The 20,225-nt window shown below is 40.3% G+C and overlaps 2 protein-coding genes across 6 annotated transcripts in view; one reads left to right on the top strand and one right to left on the bottom strand.

Moving 5' to 3' along the window:
• NPNT (nephronectin) overlaps window positions 1–17,554 on the top strand; it is a 90,109-nt gene extending 72,555 nt beyond the window's left edge. For all 5 annotated transcript variants that reach the window (XM_034770821.1, XM_034770816.1, XM_034770818.1 and 2 more), the window contains 4 exons: window positions 11,763–11,858; window positions 12,157–12,255; window positions 15,634–15,890; window positions 17,423–17,554. In XM_034770821.1, the coding sequence (XP_034626712.1) occupies window positions 11,763–11,858; window positions 12,157–12,255; window positions 15,634–15,890; window positions 17,423–17,518 (548 nt within the window). In that variant the 3' untranslated portion in view covers window positions 17,519–17,554. The remainder of the gene's footprint in view (window positions 1–11,762; window positions 11,859–12,156; window positions 12,256–15,633; window positions 15,891–17,422) is intronic.
• The window catches only part of TBCK (TBC1 domain containing kinase), a 232,523-nt gene continuing 224,627 nt past the window's right edge, over window positions 12,330–20,225 (bottom strand). The window contains exons 29-30 of the mRNA XM_034770805.1: window positions 19,714–19,772; window positions 12,330–13,040 (exon numbers count right to left, since the gene is read on the bottom strand). The gene's annotated coding sequence lies outside the window, so the exon portion shown is untranslated. The remainder of the gene's footprint in view (window positions 13,041–19,713; window positions 19,773–20,225) is intronic.

The following is a 20,225-nucleotide window of genomic DNA, read 5'->3' on the forward strand; positions in this document are numbered from 1 at the left end:
TTAGAGCAGCGTTCGGCACACGGCGAGTGATGTGCTGGCCGTGGCTTCTCGCCGCCCCCATTGGCCCGGGACGGCAAACCGCAGCCAGTGGGGGCCGCGATCGGCCGAACCTGCCGCGTCAGCAGGTAAATAAACTGGCCCGGCCCGCCAGGGTGCTTACCCTGGCGAGCCGCGTGCCGAACGTTGCCGACCCCCGCTTTAGAGCTTTGTTCCCACCTTCCTTTGTAATGCAAAGGCCAAGTTTAAAGTCAAGATCAAGTTGTTCCTCCCGCTCCTTTTCTGAACCCGTCTGCTCCTTATCCCCTGCATCTTGCTTCCGTTTCCCTTCCTGTGATTTTGTTGTGGGCTCATACCCCAAAGTGGAGCAGACTGAGCAGTGTAATGGGGTCACCTAAAAGAAAGTGTTACAATCAGTTAACCACATTCTAAGTGTACTCCCAAATAGGTAGCTGCCCCTGGGTTACACACCCAGGTGGAATCCTCTGTGTCACCAGATCAGACCAGACACTGCCTGACCATATTCAAATGCAACATTCCCTTCTTTAAGTGGCCCCCCCCTGGTAGTGACATCTCTCCAAGACTCACTCGCAGTTGAACAAATGGGAGGGGGAGTGGGAAGGTAGATAAGGCAAGACAAGATGTAGAAACAGTCAAACAAAAATCCATACATAATACTGGGAGCAAGGAAGAGACTGTGCAAATACTTCCCTTTAGCGTATGCGTTTTTTAATTGTTTCATGGAGCTTAGATATTATGATAACAGGTGTGTTAGAAATGCCATAGATTAGATAGAGGTTCAAAGCTGCCCAGAATTTTGAGACATGAGTGCATGAGACAGCTGTGTAATGTTTAGGATATTGACATTTATTTCCTTCTTGTCCAAAAGGAGAAGCAACATTACAAAAGTGGATCAAAATCTGAATCTATTTCTAGACTGAAAAATTAATCAGTCAATCAAAACCCCAACATCAGCTGAGAAGTTAACTAAAAAGTTATGGTCAGATAAGCTCTTTATAGTTTCTTGTCATTGCTAATTCCATTTGATATGGTTTACTGAACTTTCAGAGACTTATAAACATCCTAAAATTTCCCGCTAAGGCTGATTCTAACACTCCAGCAGATTTTCTGGTCTGCCACCCATGATTCACCTTGGACAGCACCCATATGCTTAAGTCCTAGGGATGACAGCAATTGATACCCATGTCTGGCAACAGAAGCTGTTCCTTTTGTGATTGGCTCGCTGCTAGATGTCAACAGAGAAGTGTGAATTGCACTGAGGTCCCTGTCGTCCCCTGAGGGGGCATGAAAAAGATCATGCCCTGCTCCACTGACCTGACAGCAGCAATGCAGACATGTTGCAACCATCATTGTACACCTGGAAGGAGATGATTTGGTGGATGCTACTAAGGTCCGCCTCCTCGCTGACGGTGATGCAGGAGTGAACTGAGCATGGTAAACTATTTCCAGGAACTGTGCTGACTTTGCTAGACTAGTTCCCCCTCAGCACATGGCTGAGGGCTCGCAATAATACTGCGGTGGGACAGTCATAAAAAAGGGGAAATGGTGAGATGTGGTACTTTGTGGTATAGATTAGGGGGCAGTACTGGGCATATTGGCCAATTGGCCAATCCTGTTCTGCCTTTGTCTACAATTTAAAAGCTGCTATCAAATTTGGAACTTCAGGCTGGTTTATACCCTGGGGTGGGTAGCTATTGCTGATAGAGGGAGATTGTGACTTGGCTTTCTAGCTGTGCATGCAATACATCAAGGGCTTGAGGGAGGAACTTCTTCAGTATAATGTCTTGTTGTTTCCAACAGTTAGTGCTGTAGCTGAATGATAGCTTAGTGTTGCAAATATTGGGCCTTTCTGGGCGCTCAGTTGACCACCACCAATAGGTGGGTGACATTTTTGGTATATAATACTTGGATGGGAGGAAGGGGCTTCAGTAGGTGGCAGGATATGGGGCACATAGTGAAGGGGAGTGATGCCTTAGCACCATTTGACTGTATCCAGCAATGAATTCATGGTGCTTCAGCAAAGACAATATGCCTGGTAATGTTCTTGTAGAAAACAAACATACATCTCGGGGTTTTTTATTTATTTATTTTTCCTAAATATAGTTTCAGCAACGTCTCTGCTTCTCTGGCTTCCTGTCCCATACACTAGGTCAGGGGTTCTCAAACTGGGGGTCGGGACCCCTCAGGGGGTCGCGAGCTGTCAGCCTCCACCCCAAACCCTGCTTTGCCTCCATCATTTATAATGATGTTAAATATATAAAAATGTGTTTTTAAAGGAGGGGTCACACCCAGAGGGTTGTTGTGTAGGGTTACCAGTACAAAAGTTTGAGAACCACTGAAATATCCATTGCAGAATGTCCCTGAATCTGCTGCCTAGCACTGTCATTCGGACCACTGTAATTTTCACTAGTCTGCTTAATGATGACACCAACTGGTGTAGGTTAGACTGACATTTCGATAACGGGGTTGTTTTTTGGAAAGGTTTTAGATTACTTTGGTATTTTACTCTTTATTTACTATTGGACTAAAAAAGGACTTAAGGGACCGTCTCACTGTCTGAAACAAAACAGACAATAGTTTGGGTTTTGTTCATGGACTTACTATTCTTGTCTTCTGAACCACTTAGTCAAATGAGGCAATGGAATCTAGCAGCAAGGGTAATCTTCTCCTGATATTGACACAGCGTGAATGAAAACTTGCTGGAATGTAGCATGGGGTTAATATTCAACTATTCAGGATGTGATCCAGAGCCCATTGAAGTATGTAGGCATCTTTCCATTGACTAAAATGGACTTTGGATAAGGCTCTTAATGAGCAGAATTTATTGGTCTTTAAGGTTGAGATTTTCAAAGCCACCTAAAGATTTGGATGTTCAATTCCCATTTTTATAAAAAAGCTTGTTTTATGTTCATGAATTTTTGGGGTCGCTCTTCTTAAGACTGAAAAGGCCTTAGAACAGGGCCTTAGAAATATAGCCCAGGGGCCACATCTGGCCCTTTTAATCCGGCCCTCGAGCTCCTGCCAGGGAGCAGGGTCACCTGGCCACACCTCCATGTGGGAGCCGGAGGGGGACATGCCGTTGCTTCCGGGAGCTGCTTGAGGTAAGCACCGCCCAGAGCCTGTGCCCCTGACTCCCTCCACCACCCCAACCCCCTGCCCCATCCCTGATCCCCCCCCCACCTACCGAACCCCTCGGACCCACCCTCTTGCACCCCAGAGCCTGCACCGCCAGCTGGAGCCCTCGCCCCCTCCACCCGTGCCCCAAACCCCTGCCCCAGCCTGGACTCCCTTCCTGTACCCTGAACTCCTCATTTTTGGCCCCACACCAGAGCCCTCACCTGCTCCCGCACCTCAAACCCCAATTTTATGAGTATTCATGGCCCACCATACAATTTCCATACCCAGATGTGGCCCTCAGGCCAAAAAGTTTGCTCACCCCTACCTTAGAAGGCGCAGCAAGTATGGTTGTGTAATCCTTAAATCTATCAAAATGAGACAGTGCTAAAGGTAAAGAATGTAGACCCTGAGTCACTGATGTCAGTGGAGTTACATTATTTTGGATTAGTTTGGCCCAATATTCTGATATCTTTTAAAAATGAGTTTGGCGTAATGTTTTTATGAAAATAAGTGTTTCATTGTTATGTGGCACCTGGAGCCATAGAGCCTGAATCCTTTATGTAAAGGGTAAATCACAGACTTCCAACATTCTTCCATGCAATTTTGTGCTCACACCTGATTCTTTCAAGCTTGTGCTTGCTGTTTATGATGGTCTGTCTGTGTCTCATACTGATTGTATAACCATTGTTCATCTTCTAGATCTGTTTGCTGAAAGAAAAGCAGTTCAATTTTTAAAGAGATTTAATAGGATGTCTTGAACAATTCTACATTTATAAAAAATGCACTTCAATATAAGTAACAAGGGTTAGGTTAAAGAAGTTAGTGGGCATTAAACCTGCCTGAAGAATACAGAATTGGGCTCTACTTGGATTAGGGCCATGTTGCCCTCTCCTATGTATAATGGTACACAAGAACAGGAGAGACTGCAAGAGTTTTCCCAAAATCATCATGTTCCTCTCTCCACCCAAAAGCCTGCAGACCTTCCAAGCTCTCAAGAAACCTTCCAGAAGCACAAAGCTGTCCATGAAGAAACTCTGTTTCCCTCAGATCCTTGCTAATATGCAATACAGCTGCCCTTCAGTTACGACCTATCAGTAGCTGCCATTGGAAAAGGGGGGAAGGGGTTTCCTAAGCAAAAGTTAATGTGGCCTCAGGTTGCAGAATTTTAGGCAACATACCATGGGCAGGTAGGTGGCTTGTGGTGGGGTAAGATGATGTACATTTTCCCCAGTCTAACCTCTGCCCCTCTCCCTCTTCCCCCCCCTCAACTCCAGACACACTAATCTCCTCTCCTGCCTGGGGCAAAATAAGAAGGCACTCTCGAGGTGGTTCAGGGACCGAGGGTCATGACCTAGCCCCTGACTGTTTAGTTTGCTTTTAGCTATTTCTAATATATGTGAGCACTGGAGACCACGGAACTGTTCCTTTTTTTTATTTTCTTTTATTTTTTGAATAAGAGTTTAACCAAGTTTAATTTGCTTTAAGAATGGAACTTTCTTATCTATTTCTTACATTTATTGACAAGTGGGAATTGCGTGCATAATTGCTCCAGTATAGAATCAGCTACATTTAAACTGCATTATATTATTATTTTTGTTATTTTAGAATTATTAATAACAATATGAAGCTATGCTTCAGTTCTCAATTTATTTTTTGTTATTGGAATAGTCAAAAAACTGAGGGCCATAACCATGACTAACCCCAAAATATACTCACCATACCACAGCTTCCCAAATTTAGCCATTGGCGAACAGATGAAAGAAGTAACAAGACTTTTTCAAGATTAAAAGGCAGCGTGAGAATTGGTCTTATGTAGCTGGTAAAAAATCTCTCCCCTCTCCCATCCCTTTATGAAGAACTTTACTCAATAACTTGAGGAATGCTGTAGAATTAGTGTACTGGCTCACCCACCTATGTAGTTCTACTACACAGCCTCCTTGAGAAATACCATGCAGTGTATATAGTTCATGGAATCTTCTAAGAAGAAGTCAAGTTTATATTTAACAATCTTATCAAGCAGTTGAACTAAAGTGAAAACTACACTGATACGCTAAGTAAAGTACACACGAAAGGCTTGGAAAGCTCACAAGAAATAATTGTGCCAAATTCTTTCTCCCACGGATCTCCACTCAGCATACTTAGCCGTCTTAGGAAAGAAGAGTACATATGGACCATGTTAAGACTCCTGTGTCTTATATGGTAGCCCCCTTGTTTGCTGGATATGAGTGCACATTCCTTTCATTAGAATCCAGCACTGAAAGGGGCATTTTTAAAGCATTGTCAAAGTTTGTGAAATTAACATTAGGAGGGGTCTTTTGGAAGAAGTTTGGAGAAATCTTTGTGTGGGGGCCCTAAATTATACATAGTTATATTAAACTTGCTATACTTGAATGTTCATGTCTATATGGTAAACAGGGAGTGGAAGTGGAATTTCATTTAGTGACTTGGGGACCTTTTTGTCCTGTAAAGCTAGAAAACCTGAGTAAGGGCCAGGAAACGATCATCTCCCATGTGAGATTTCCTGCAATTCATTCTGCAAGTGGGGTGGGCAAAATGATAAAATGCCTCCATGTAGCAGGCAGCGGGCATGACCCTCCTAACCTCTAGAGGTACAAAGATCTGCCAGAATGTCCTACAGCTCTCAGGGCACCTGCATAACTCAGGGACATCAGAATGGGGCCAAAATACTCCCTGTTCCCATGGGAGGGAATAGGGAGTATGGCTATTGCAGAGTCATACTGCCATGCACTGCTGATCAGTCTCCCTAAACTCCTGCCCTGAGTTGGGGGAGGAGGGGTTACAATGTGTGGAAGAAAATCTGCGAAAGATAATGCTAACAGGGTGAACTTTGTTATGTTAAATGGTTACAGTAGATCAAAATAGGACAGGGAGTTCACCAATACTGGTCCTGGGTACTGATAGCATGGGGGTGAAGTGACACTGCATCATATTGGCTGATGGGGCAAGCTCAGGGAAGATAATAAATGTATCTGAAAGGAGACCGTTTCCCTGAACTGACCCATCGCAATTGTAACCAACAATCAGCGGGTGCATAAGATCTAGAAGTTTATAGGCAATTTGCTTGTGTTTGCAAATCCCTCTCCACCATACATCTCTTTATAGAGTGCTAGGAAAGGAGAGGGAAATTACAGGGCCATTCAGTTTCCCTTGGATTCTGGCTAGTAGAGGAAAGCTGGCAGGGTCATAAAAACATACTGGGTCAGATAAAATGGTCCATTTAGTCCAATATCCTGTCTTCCGAAAATGGCCGGTGCCAGATGCTTCAGGGAGAGTGAACAGAACAGGGCAATTTATCGAGTGATCCATCCTCTGTCGTCCACTCTCAGCTTTTGGCAATCAGAGGCTGGGGTTTTGTCCCTGATCATCTTAGCTAATAGCCATTGATGGACCTACTCTGTGTGAATTTATCTAATTCTTTTTTGAACCCAGTTATACTTTGGCCTTCACAACATCCCCCTGGTAATAGTTCCACAAGTTTACTGTGCACTTCGTGAAGTACTTCCTTATGGTTGTTTTAAACCTGCTGCCTATTAATTTATTGTGTGAACCCTGCTTCATGTGTATGTAAGGGGATAAATACCACTTCTTTATTCACTTGCTCCACACCATTCATAATTTTATAGACCTCTATTATATTCCCCCTTAGTCAGCTCTTTTTCAAGCTGAAAAGTCCCAGTCTTTTTTAATCTCTCCTCATATGGAAAATTTCTCTTATAAGGTGTCAGTGCTGCTCCATCCACTGGTGTGAAGCCCAATGAACTCCCAAGCCACGCACCAGCTCCTCAGTGTGAATAGCACATAAAATGGATCTCTGGATGCGAAAGCAAATTTGCAGTTTTTATTCAACTGCATTTTCCTGAAAACTTATTTTTCACTATTCATCCAACTCTAGTTCTATACTACTTTGCCAGTGGACTTTCAGAATACTCCCTTTGATAGTTACTGATTCTGTTTTATTTCATTTAAAAACATTTCTGTGGTATCTTTCAAACTGATTCACTTTTGTTTGTAATGCCCTGTGTAGCGATTAGAATTTTTAATATCATTTGGCAGATAATTTCCCATTAAGGATTTTTAAGAATTTCAACAAAAATCCATCAGACTAGTCACATGCTTCAAGTTAAGCATGTGCTTAAGCACCTAGCTGAAATTGATCTTAAATCTTTTGTGTAGGCATTACTGCTAAACTTGCCTATCTGAAAGACCGTCTCTTTCCCGGTGCCTTACTGCCATAGCTCCAGTAGGAAGAGGTCTTCAAGCTGGATCACCCTCATTATAAAAGAAGAGCAGGGCATTCTCAGTGAGGGCCCCAGGACTCTGAAACTTGCTCCCTTCCTTGGTTTGAAATAGCCTGTACTCAATAACATGGGCATGCTGCAAATGCCATTTGTTTGATAGGGTTTTGGGGAAGGAGTACGCCTGGGGCTCAGAGTCTTTTCTGGAGCTTTTCCATTTTGGTTTGTGGCTTGCTGAGGTTAATGATTATCTCCATTTGTATATTAGACTTACACTAACCATGCAATAGCATAAATATTAACTATTTTCAGGATATGCAGAGCTTTTATATGGGCTTTTTTGTAATGTTAACGCTAAAGAAAATGAATGTATAAGCAAAACAGATGTTAAAAACAAAATAGTAAAACTATTATTAAAAATGATGTATTGCCCTATAAATAAAAAGGCCAAATTCTAATACTCTTACTTACACTATACTTTGCTCTGCAAACAGGGTCACACTGAAGTCATTGGGACTATTTGTGGAGTAGGTGTTATTCAACACAAGTGAGAGTATAAGAACATGACCTACAGTACTTTACAAATGGACAAAGACATTCCTAATGCTAAAGAGTTTACAATGGAAGAAAATAATAAGAAAAATAGCTGTTCTTAAAGCTGACCGAAATATGAGGGAAAATATTCAGTTTACTGCAGATTCTTTTTTTTTTTTTTTTCCTTCAAACCTTTTGTTTGATTAATAGACAAGGTGGGTAAGGTAACATCTTTTATTGGACCAACTTCTGTTGATGAGAGAGACAAGTTTTAGAGCGTACGCAGAGCTCTTCCGCAGACCTGGGAAAGGTACTGAGAGTGTCACAGCTAAATACGAGGTGGAACAGATTGATTATCATACGGAGTTAACATGTTGCAAGGGACCATTCGGGGTGAAGTGGGCAGTTAACACTTCTGCAGTCATACGAGAAACGTGGGTTAGTGGGTTCTAGGTATTTGTAATGAGCCATAAATCCAGTGTCTTTATTGAGTTCATGCTTTTTGGTGTCTAACACAATTATGAATTTATGCTCCCAGGGTCATCTTTTGAAGGTGTTGTGCAGGTTTCCTTTGAAGATGAGGATTGAGAGGTCAGAGCTGGCATGCTCATTTTGTGAAAAGTATTTGCCCACAAGCAATATGATGTTTTTCTCTTTTATTATTTTTCTGTGTGAGTTCACTCAAGAGTGTAGTGATTGTCTCGTTTCACCCACACAGTTCTTATTACGCCATTTAGAGCACTAGATGAGGTACATCACCTGTGATCAGTATGTGTAGAACCTATGGATCTTGAAAGGTGTGTTGTGATCAATCATCGTAATGGTGGTGATATGTCTGCAGGTTTTATGTCTGTTTTTTTGGCAAGGTTTAGTGCCCCTTTGAGTTGGTGTGTCCTGGTCTGGGGGGAGCTTTCTTGATTATTAACATATATGTATGTTCCATACAAGGATTAAAAATATCTTCTTCATAACATGTAATTTGTTACCTTTTAAAGCACGTATTTGTGTTTGGTCAAGCTCTTAACATTACCAGTTTATTTTGTTAAAATTCCAAAAGTTGTAACCATATATTATAAAATCTATTTGATCCTGATTTAAGATTGTTTATATTACTGAGTGTTTTCCAGTTCCCTGGATTTGACAAGTTAGAGTACACATTCAACAGTGTTATTTACACATTGCGTCCAGTGCAAAAAAGACTCTGGCTAAAAAGCGTGTTCTTCCTCAGTTTGGGTGTGATTTAATAGAAATAACCATATTCATTTCTGGTCAGAATCTTAAATCACTAAATTCATCTTTATTTTCAGTCATCTAAAAAGCCTATTGGTATGTTTTAGAATTTATTTTAAAACTGAATTGCAAGCATGCTTCTAGTTCTTATTTTATGTTTTGATGGCGTGAATAATTAAATCAAACCATAAATATTCTAAGCACCACGGGGAGCTGTAATATCTGAGGATAAGTCTGAAATGCATTACTACTGTCATTAATGATGTGCTAGATGTGTGGTTGGAAGAGGAATTTTCAAGACAGCTGTAACAAGTGCAATAATCGATTTAGCTACAGCTTACAGCTGTCCTTCAGACACAACATTTGTGTACTGTATCTGGAAAACTAAAATTTGGCACACAGATGTGGTTAGAAGAATGCTACAGAATATCTTGAGTCAAGGCAGCACCGAGAACCTTTAGTATAATAAGGGTCCCGGGAACTAGTCTGGAATTTCAAGGTCAGTGTATTTAAGTGGCAGTATAAGCAGCCATTCCATATTCTGCAAATATGAATCCCTCAAGAGTCTTTCTAATTTCAAGGAGCCCTTTCCTTTCTGTGTAGTTATACAGCTGAGTGCAGCAACTAGGGCACAGGGCCTGTATTATAGTGACAGCTATGATTATGGTTGAATTCCAGCTTCCATTCTAAACTCCCCTTTTAAACTGCTCATAACTTTCTCTCACACATCTCTTTTGGGCTGAAATTATCAGTGCTCTCTGCCCCCAGATATTTTTTGGAAAGTTTCAGAAAAATACTTCTAGCCAAAGCCATTTTTGAGTCCTTCATGCCAGGGGAAGAGGGGAAGTCAATGAGGCATTTGGCTCTAGAGCAGCGGAGAGTCAGGTAACTGGAGGAGCTAGGAAAAGGGTGTAGTGAAGGCAATGAGTATAGCAGGGGTTGAGATGTGCATAAAATGAGAGAAGCAATGGGGAATACAGGAACTGATATCCCCAGTTCCCACAATTCACACTGTAGTGACATCTGTAACCGGACCATTGTGTGGGTCTTGCCAGGTGTGTAGGCTGGACCTCCAGTCTCTCGCCTGCTCCAGCTGTGCTGGAAGTTCTTAGGAAGGAAGTAGAGAGAACAGTGCATGTGCAGCAAAGGAGCTTCTTGTCTATCCCCCCTTCTCTCTTGTGCCTGAGGATGAGACCAGGAGACATTCTGGCTCATGCTGCTTCACAGTGTGTGAGAAAACGGAGGCAAGTGTGACATTAAAGAGAAATGTGTGGCACTTGGGAGGTCTGTGATTATAATTTGTATTGCAGTAGAGCGGAGACCAGTGCCCCATGACAGGTACTGTACAAACACAGACTAGACAGTCCCCGCCCCCAAAGAACTTAGTTTGGCACTTAATATTCTTTAGTGAGGGCTTGCAACATCCTTATGGGGTAGGCAAAATAAAGTGTGGAGAGGATAAGTGACTTGTCCAAGATCACACAGCAAAGCAGCGGCATTGTGTTCAGAGGGGTTCATCCCTCTTCCTTCCCTCTTCTCCCACGTGCACACAGTGCTTAGCTCTCAGGACTGGGAAGCACCACAGCAAGAGGCTGTGACCTCAAATCCACAGTCCTTTGGAAACGCCCTGTCTCCTGCATTGGAACGGAATGATGTGCAGTCTGGGGAAAAGGAGGAGAGGAGGCTAAGGATGGGACTGGGTGATGGGTGGGAGGAGGTGTAGGCAGCAGCAGTGGGGGAGAGGGACTGGGAGCAAGCTGCTATGTCACTTATTTGTCCAGTGTCCCTCAATGTCTCTCTTGAGCAGTACTCAACACATGTATTAAGTAAAGTTCTGGTAAACAGAAGACCTGGGTTCTATTATTTTGCTACATTAAGCTAGGTTTTTGCATAGAATAAATGTAACCAACAGTGCCAAAGAAGGATAAAAAGCACAGAGGCAGAAGCCTGGATTTTTTGGTGGACTATTACTCAACTGAAATAAGTTTAAAACAAACCTCAGACCTTGCATTTTCTCCTTTGCATGCTCAATTATCTCTTCAGATTACTGTTTGACCGTCAGGCAGCAGTATTGTAAACCGTATCACCTATTCCAAAATATAATCCTGATCATCATTTAGGAATTATCAAGTTTTATTCTGATCTTTTATAGTGTGATGGTTCTATGTCTAATTGTGCGCTGGTCAGGTGCATGGGGTATTGCAGATTCTCTGTGTGACATCAGATTCCCATTACTGTCAGTGAAAGTTAGTAATCCAGATCCTCTGAGATGCTGATTTAAGGCAGATGAGGCTTTAGCAGAGAGCACATTTGACTGTTTTATTTATTTGAAAATGTATTTGCGGAGAACTTTTTTTAAACGCCCTTTGTTTGCAGAGCCTTCAGAATTTTTTGAATCACCCTTTACAGAGACAAATGTTCCAGCATAAATCACTGAGGCGGGAAGTTTATGAATCTTCATGTGAAATGTAATTAAATATATTGAATTCATCAAGAAGAGCATAAGCCTGAGGCTTTCTCTCGGGCTTTTATTAAAGATAAGTAAGTAGGTCATTGACTATTTTTATCTACCTCATTCATTTCTTTAAAAATTACTTTCTCTTCCAGTACCACGACAGCCTGGAGTGAGCAATAATCTGTTTGAAATATTTGAAATTGAAAAAGGGATTAGTGCAGATGAGGATGAAGCAAACGACGATCCAGGTACTTATCAAGTTTACAATTCAGGATACAGTTATGCTGGTTTCATACTATGTTTGTTTTAACTGTGTCCCTTCAACTAATTGGTCTCATTCTTCCTTTACAAATGTAGGTTTTATTAACACAGGTTTGTGCTCTAAAGAGTATATTAAGTGATACTGTTATTTGCCTAGTACTTGTTAATATTGCTGTAGCTTCTTTTTGTATGGCTTGTAAATCCAGTCAGAAAGTTGGTGAGTGGTCCACCAGCCCTAAGGCTCAAGGACTGTTCTTATGTGTCTTTCTGGTCTGTTCTTTGCAGGTGTCCTGGTGCACAGCTGTAACTTCGATAGTGGTCTGTGTGGATGGATCAAAGATAAAGATGATGATTTGCACTGGGAACCACTTAGAGATCCATCAGGTACAATAACTTTGTCCAGTCACACCTGTTTTAATTTAAGAACCCAAGCCTGCTCCCATGAGCAGAAGGAGATTCTCAAAACTTTGCTAATTGACAGTAGCTTAAGAAATGGCCTACAACTCAATGGTTTTAGGACCTGCTTCCATTAAATGTAGTGCGGGTTTTGCTACTTCAACGTTGATGACAAAATTTAATGGAACTACACCACTGTACCTCAACTGGGGAACTGGCTCTTTGTTAGCCTATATCTTCTAGATAGGAATGCCTATGAAGGAACAGTGTTTTTCCTGTTCAATTAAGGAAGATAAGAATAGAACTTGGAATGTGGCCCAATTTATTTATTCCTATTTGAAGTAAAATCTATAGTTCAAGGATATGAGGAGATTTTTTAAATTGCCATGCCAACATAATTATTTGTATGGTAATACTAAAATTGTGGGCAAAGCTGGAAATAATTTTTGCTCTACTGTTAAATACAAAGTTCTGTTTCTACCTTAACATTCCCAAGTCAGAGCGTAGTTTACAGAAATCCAATACGAAATTTTACTAAAACAGTTTTCCTGTGTACATACTTTTGTAATAAGGGAAGGAGGGTAGATTTTTTCAAAATTTACAGCATACATCTCGGGTAGCACAAAGGGACCTTGGAATACTGAGTTGAACGGAACAAAAAAGGGCACTAACGAACCATGCCACAAATCACAGGCTCTTTCTGGATCCGAGCTGGTATTCACTCAGGGCGGTGAACCACTGCATACTGATACACCTCAGAGAATCTGCTCTCTCTACAAAAAAAATAGACTGAGTTTAGGAAAAAAACAAGGCTGGACGCAAGTCAGTTTTTGCTGCCAAATTTGCTCCACATAATACTGAGAGCTATATGGTGAAGTTCTGTTTTAAACATACAGTCCTGACCATGCAGTCCCCTTCAGCCCTCTCACCAAAGGGACGGAGATTAGACACACTTCTTTAGTTCTCCATTAGACCCTATGGGATTACATCATAGAAAGAATGCCTCATGTGACCAGATTGTAGACACTGAAAGGAAATGCATTCCCTGGTTGTAAAATACTGTGAGTTAAATCATAGCCCCAGTGTGGGTGGGAGGATGGAGGAAGTCCTTTCCTCCAGCACTGCAATAGAGGCATCCTTATCTGATGGAGTCAGGTCAGGGCCATCATCCTTGTACACCAGGGTGGCTGCACTGGGGGCAGTACTGATTAAACCTGTTCAACCTGTGTAGTAAGGAGCATGATCTCCACACACTCTCCTTCCCTCCCCTCCACCTGTATTGGTATGGTGCCTCTAAGCACCACTCCTTTCTCATGTGACTCAGGCTCAGAAAAGACATAATTTAGCATTACATACAGATAACTTTTAAGATGCTTGTGTCCTGGAACCAAGTGTGGCCTACAATGAGTTTTTGATTAGGTGTACTCACTTATAAAGTGCATTAATTTTGTTTACTCCAGGATTGTTTTGAAAAGCAGTAGTTTCAAAAATATCACTTGGCTAGCTGGCTGGAACTCTTATATATAATATATATATAATTTTTGTTTTTTTACCAGTTACTTACAAATTGTTAAAACCAACCAAACAAAACCCCAATCATTTCACAGATTTATTCTTTGCAGCTGGCCAATTGTTTCTTGGCTTTCAAAGTCCTGATGTTTAGTTGTTTTTTTAAGTGGTTTAAAATGCAGTTTCTGATAAAGGTGCTATGCTGTTTCTTTAGGTTTACCTTGTATGTAGAAAAAAAGTGAAGGTCTTTACCTATGAAGGTCTATTCTTGTAGGGGCTGGTCTACACACACACACTATGAAGTTAATTAAATGTTTTCCTACTGATTTAGATAATCTGTGCAACTCTCTAGAGTGGATGCAGTTCTACTGGTTTAAAGGTGTTTGTACTAGAATAACAAGCACCTTTATCCTGGTATAACTTTGTCCATGCTAGAGGGTCATACTGAACTAACTGAATTTTTTTTTCTACCAATTTAGTTGTACTGTTCCAAAAACAATGTGTAGACAAAGCATAGCCAACTCAGCAATGCATTTAAGCATGTAATTGTCTCATGGAAGTCAATGGAATTCAGGCAGATGCTTAACTTTAAACATATGCTTAAATTCTTTGCTGAAGTGAAGGCCGAGATCATGAACTTTTTTCTTTTAAATTCAATTGTTTGCTTTGTCTTGGCACATTATTTTGTTAAAAATCACATTCATATTTTCTTGCAAAGAGATGATTTTAAAGAAAATCATCATAGCTTTCCTTAGAACAAACATTTATGCAACATTAATGATCAAACCGAACAAGAAATATTCAAATCTAGTTCGACTAAAACTGCGACTAAACTTCAGAGTAAAAGGTTAAACTATTATAATTAAGTAAATTCTGTACATCTCTACAATATGGAAAAAGCATTTTCAGGCTCACTGACTTCAACAGCTCAGATTTCATGGAACCTTTATAACGTAATTAATACTAAGACCTTTAAAGTGAATTTTGATTTTTGACATTCTGCTGTGATATCAAAACTGTTTGTTTTATGGTTAGAACGTGGAGTTCTCAGTGGGCTATTATTGTTTTGTAATTTTTTTTCTGGTCAGCTCAGATTTGCAAAAAATGAGTTGGGTCTCATTCCAACTTCAAAACGCTGCTCTAGCTTCAATGAGTTCAAAGTTTTTTTTTTAAAATCCTCTTGGTATGGTTATGGGATTTTTAGAAGACCTAAAGTCTCATTTATCACAGTTTTAGCAGCCTACATAAAAAGGATCACTAGAAGAATTTATTGAGCTTACATGTTTGATTTTGGCTTTTATAAATGTTGCCATGAGGTCCTCTGGTTTTCCTTTATTGCAGTATATTTATATGCAGGTATCTCTCCCTAAAGGGATGGGGATATTAATGGGTTTTTGAATGATGTTCACATGTACAGTAACAATCCAACATAAGACACACTGGAGAGTGCAATGAGACTTAGGTTACTAAATGCCTAAGTCACCTCTGAAAATGGGACTTAATAATACTTGTACATTCTGGACAAATGGGAATTTTCAAAAATTTTACTGCGTGCTTAAATCTTGTCATTTCATAACTGCTATCTAGAATAATAGTTAGAGGCTTAGTTTATTGTTAAAGCTTTTGAGTGAAGTTTCCTATGTAGCAGTGTTATCGAAGAGTCAATGACTTGTAACGGAAATTTAAATCTCCTCTACCACAGCTAATGCAGCACATTTACAACAGTGATTTCTAAGAAATCCTGGCGTTTGAAATCCCCAAGACACAGGCATTTTCAAGATTGATGGCACATTAAGTATGTGTAAGGTACTGGCCATGCTTGGAACCATTTAAAAAGAGCTGCCTTTTCTTTTGCAGGTGGACAGTATGTGACTATCTCTGAACCCAAAGGCAAAGAGGGAAAAGTAGCACGTCTGGTCTTGCCACTTGGCCAGTTAGCTCATTCAGGGGACTTGTGTCTGTCCTTTAGGCATAAGGTATCTGGACTACATTCTGGTCTACTCCAAGTGTTTTTAAGAAAAAATGGTGCTCATGGACCTGCAGTTTGGGGAAGAAATGGTGGCCAGGGCTGGAGACAAACACAAATAACTTTGCAAGACTCAGGCATTAAAAGTGTAAGTATAGCTGTCTATACAGTTTTCAGTGTTTTAGTATAGGAGGCTGAATAGCCCATGTTTTTTTACTAATTCATGCCTGACAGTGGACATGTTTTTCCTCCGTTGTATGTAAAAATACTAACTAGTTTTCAGTCAGGCAGAGTATTTTATATTGGTAAACAAACATAGGAGGTCACTAGAACTTGTGAACAAGGAGGACAGCGCCTAGAGATGGATTTATAAACACCTGCTCCTTAGTCTTTTAAAAATAGTCTACAGGCTCTCGGAATAAGGCCACACCATAACTCAGCAAACAGCCCCTCTATCACAGAAAAAACAAATATAAAAGAACAAGATGCATTTGTGAGATAGCTGATATTTTAAAACATCAGCTATGATTTTCAGTACCCCAGTTTTTGGATGCCCATCTTGAGACACCTATAGGCTCTCCAACACTTTTTGAAAAATCAGGTCTGTTTAAGGTGCCTCCAGTGGGCATCAAAAACTATTCGTTGTTTCTGAAAATTTAAACACACACACACACACACACTCTTTTTGCTCTAACTTCCCTCATTAATCCGAAAAGCCTAAAGGGAATGTAAACATTATTTTACAGAATTGATAGTAGATCTTGCCTTTGTATTGACTTTTTTCTACATCAGTAATAAAGCAAAATCCTACATGAATTTATCTAAACTCTAGTTTTGACAGAGTCACTGTGTACATATCCTGTTGGGGTTTGTTTGTTTTTAGGGAGCATGTAGGTTCTCCTATCTAAGGAGGGAATCTTGCTGGAATGTTTGATTAATTTTCAGACCATGGACAAAATAACATTTGCTCATGTTAACAGTTTAGTCTTCGATTTTATCGCAGCAGTGCAGGTGATTATGGCTGGATTAAAATAAATATAAAATGGGCTCAGCTAGAGTTTAGTACCCGTTTGGCTTTAGGGATCATTCTACAGCATATTATTCTGCCATGGTCCTCTCCCCTTATATTCTCCTCTTCATCCTACTTTAAATCTGTTGAGCTTCTCCCTCATTCCAACTAGGTGTATTTTTAGTTCTCAGTTTAAAACGCAGATATGCAGCATTATGTTGTAGGAAGTCAAAGTTTAGATTAGCATATTTCCCCAGAAGCTTAGAGCATGTTATATAGGGGATAATATTTCTCGATCCAGCTTACAGTACATTCAGTGTTCAAATTGATCAATTTGCAATGTGGATGTGGAAAGGAAAATCTTTTCAAAATACTACAAAAAATACGATGGCTCTTTAGAGCAATGGATAAAGTGATTACTGGGAGGAATGATTTAAATATATCTAAAGAGAAGTTCACCACTCTTGGAGACAGAGTCCTCCCTGAAAGCTGAACTCTGCTTCCATCAGCAGAGTAAGCACACTTCTAGAGATCACTGAACGTGTTTTATCCATTACAAATACCAGCATCCAGGGATATGTCTCTAAGTTCCCTGAGGCCCTTCAGAACAGGTAGCCATTCTTGTCTTTTTTTTAAGTTTACATCTGACTGTGTCTTATTTCCTTCCCCAGGTTATTTTTAAAGGTGAAAAAGGGAAAGGCAGAACCGGGGACATTGGATTAGATGATGTGAGCTTGAGGAAAGGCCGCTGCTCTGAAGAACATTAGCAACACCCACTAGACTGGCAAAGATTATATACAATTTCTCTTTCCCTTCAATCCTATTCCTATCCAGTTAAAAGAAAACGGTGGGCCAAAGTGGAAAATATGGACAGTGATCACCTCGTTAGCTCACTTTTGTGCAAATCCTAGTGAAACTCTACTTAAAATAATGCCAACTGTCTGTAAGGATGCAAACTTCAAGCCACTATTGGGTGTTTTTAGTATTATTCCTTGTCCACATACCTTTATCACACACAAAGTACCTTGTACCATGCCTGAAAGATGCTCATATTAAATGGGCAGGGAGGGAGTGGGAGAGCTAACTGTGGCTAAATGTCATCGGAAGAGATCTCCAGCTCACAGCAGTAGTATTAACTGTTGTTCTGTGTTTTGCTATAGTGCTACCATTACACTGATAAGGATATGCTGTGCGATTTGTCTGACTTCATAATTTGAAGTTAACTGAGGCCTGGACCTGAACTTTGGCTATTTTACTGCCATTGACTTTTAAAGAAGGGTGTGTTACATATCAAATAGCATTTATTCTGATGTATCTATATTAACAAAAGGCAGTTATGTAGAGTAGGCGCTGCATCCCTTAATATTGCTAGTACTGTGTTGTGTAAAGGTGTGTGGTTTCTAATGTATTTGTTTCTTATATTTACAGATTCCAGTTGCAAGGTAAATGGCAGCTGTGCTTTCAAGCTAAAATACAGTATGTGAGCTCAGTGTGTTTTTTGACCCTCTGCTGGTGACCACTGATAAATCAGCAGTGTCCTGACATTTTCTATCTTTTGGCCCTAAATACTAGTGTGATATTTTTCATGAGGTTATGACTGAAAACAAAGGGCCAGATCCTCAGCTGGTGTACACTGGTGTGTAACTCAATGGGTTGCCAGAGGCCTAAGTTAGTTTACACTAGCTGATTAGCAAGATGTTGCCTACTATCAACTCCCATTGATCTCTCTGGGAGTGTAGGATGCTGAGCACTGCCAACGAGGTGCTTTTGCAATTGACAATCAATAGGATGGGCCACAGTCTGTGCTGATAGTAATTGTTACAACCCATCTAAGCAGCACAAGTGAGTCAGTTCTAATGCATTGAAATATAACTGACCATTGAATCTTGCACCTGTACAAGGTCCTTGCCCGACTGCTCAGAAAACTACAACATTTAGAGCTAAAATGTTAGTTCTAGAGGGAATTAGTATTTGTCAGAATATTGGGCTTTTTCTTTTAGTCATCCATTTTGGATGTGATAAATGTACAGCTCCATGGAGAAATGTTGAATTTCTCCACTTGGCTTGTCTAGCCTTTTTTAAATGAAAAAGCTTTACTATCAGCATTGAGATCAGTTTTAAATTTCACAAACTTATCTTTAAGAAAGTTAGAAGCAAACTACCTAGAACAACAATCTATTAAGACAACCTTAAAATTTCAAAAAGGGGAAGAAGACAAAAGGCCTTATGACCTTTTAAAATAATTAAATGTAAATTACTAATGTAAGCGCAATGTATAATTATGTATGATCTTATAAAAGTTATTTCTGGTTTCAACAAAAACCTGTGTCTAGTCTTGCACACTCTGTCCATAAGGATGACATTGCAAGATGTCAAAGGCCTTATTTCAAACTCTCGCTAAGACGAGATATGTCCCAATAAATCTACCATGGTTTTGGATTTAGTAGTTCATCCTAAAAGGATTAAAATATACTTTGTACTAAGATACGCTTTAACTGTTTTACCAAATCATATTACAGCCTTTCGAGGTCCTGGTAAAATGGCTAGAATAGGGATCTATTCCATCCACAGAAGAAAGACCCACTCAGGTTTTAATCATTCTGCAATTAGGACTGGGCATCTGGAAGTTTTGTTAGTGCAGATGGTATATTACAGGTCAGTGCATTATTTCTGCCCATTCAACATGCAAATGTACAGGCATGTACCAATAGAAGTTGGGATCTCTGGATTTTGATTAATTTTGGAAGTAGTGAATGGACCTTTCATCAGTATTGCAGTATACAACAATATTATGCCACTGTCTATGCTTGAATGAGTTAAACAAATCCTTACATTTAAATAAGTGAACATTATAGTATTAATTTTGCCTCTTGCTGTAAACAGCTACATTTTCACTTTGTTGGTGTACAGCATGTAATGGCTCAGCTTCCAAACAGCCCCTCGATGATAGTTCCTCACTCACCTCTAGTGATTACTCTGTCTGATTTGATTGATGGAGTCGATTGAATTGTCACCAGCCCCCTGCAAAAGGTTTAAAAAAAAAAGAAAGTATTTAAGGTGACTGTGAGCTTCTTCGGTCCACTTCAATTTTGGTAGAGGAGACAACATTTAACTTTGTTGGGTCATCTTTTTGCATGATTCTCAGTCCTCCTGCCAAAGTTCCTGATCTTGCAATGAGCTCTATGCAAGCTCACACCCTGAATCCATGCAGAGAGTCACCAATGTGAGTGGGAGTTAACAAGGACAAAAGGGTCTGCCCACATGGAGTTCATTAATTGGGGATGTAACTAGCAGAGACTACCATTTTCCATACATTCCAGGCGTGCAGATGACTGTGAGATCTGAACAGAACCTTAAGACCTTGTTTATAGCTACCCATTTCCTTTATTGTTCAACAACTGCATAGCTGGTTCTAAAGAAAATCCTCCTGAAAAATCCATTCGAAGTGTCAACAAGAAGATATTGTGCTAAACT

Source organism: Trachemys scripta, chromosome 5 (assembly GCF_013100865.1).
Source record: "Trachemys scripta elegans isolate TJP31775 chromosome 5, CAS_Tse_1.0, whole genome shotgun sequence".
NCBI classification, from domain to species: domain Eukaryota; kingdom Metazoa; phylum Chordata; order Testudines; family Emydidae; genus Trachemys; species Trachemys scripta.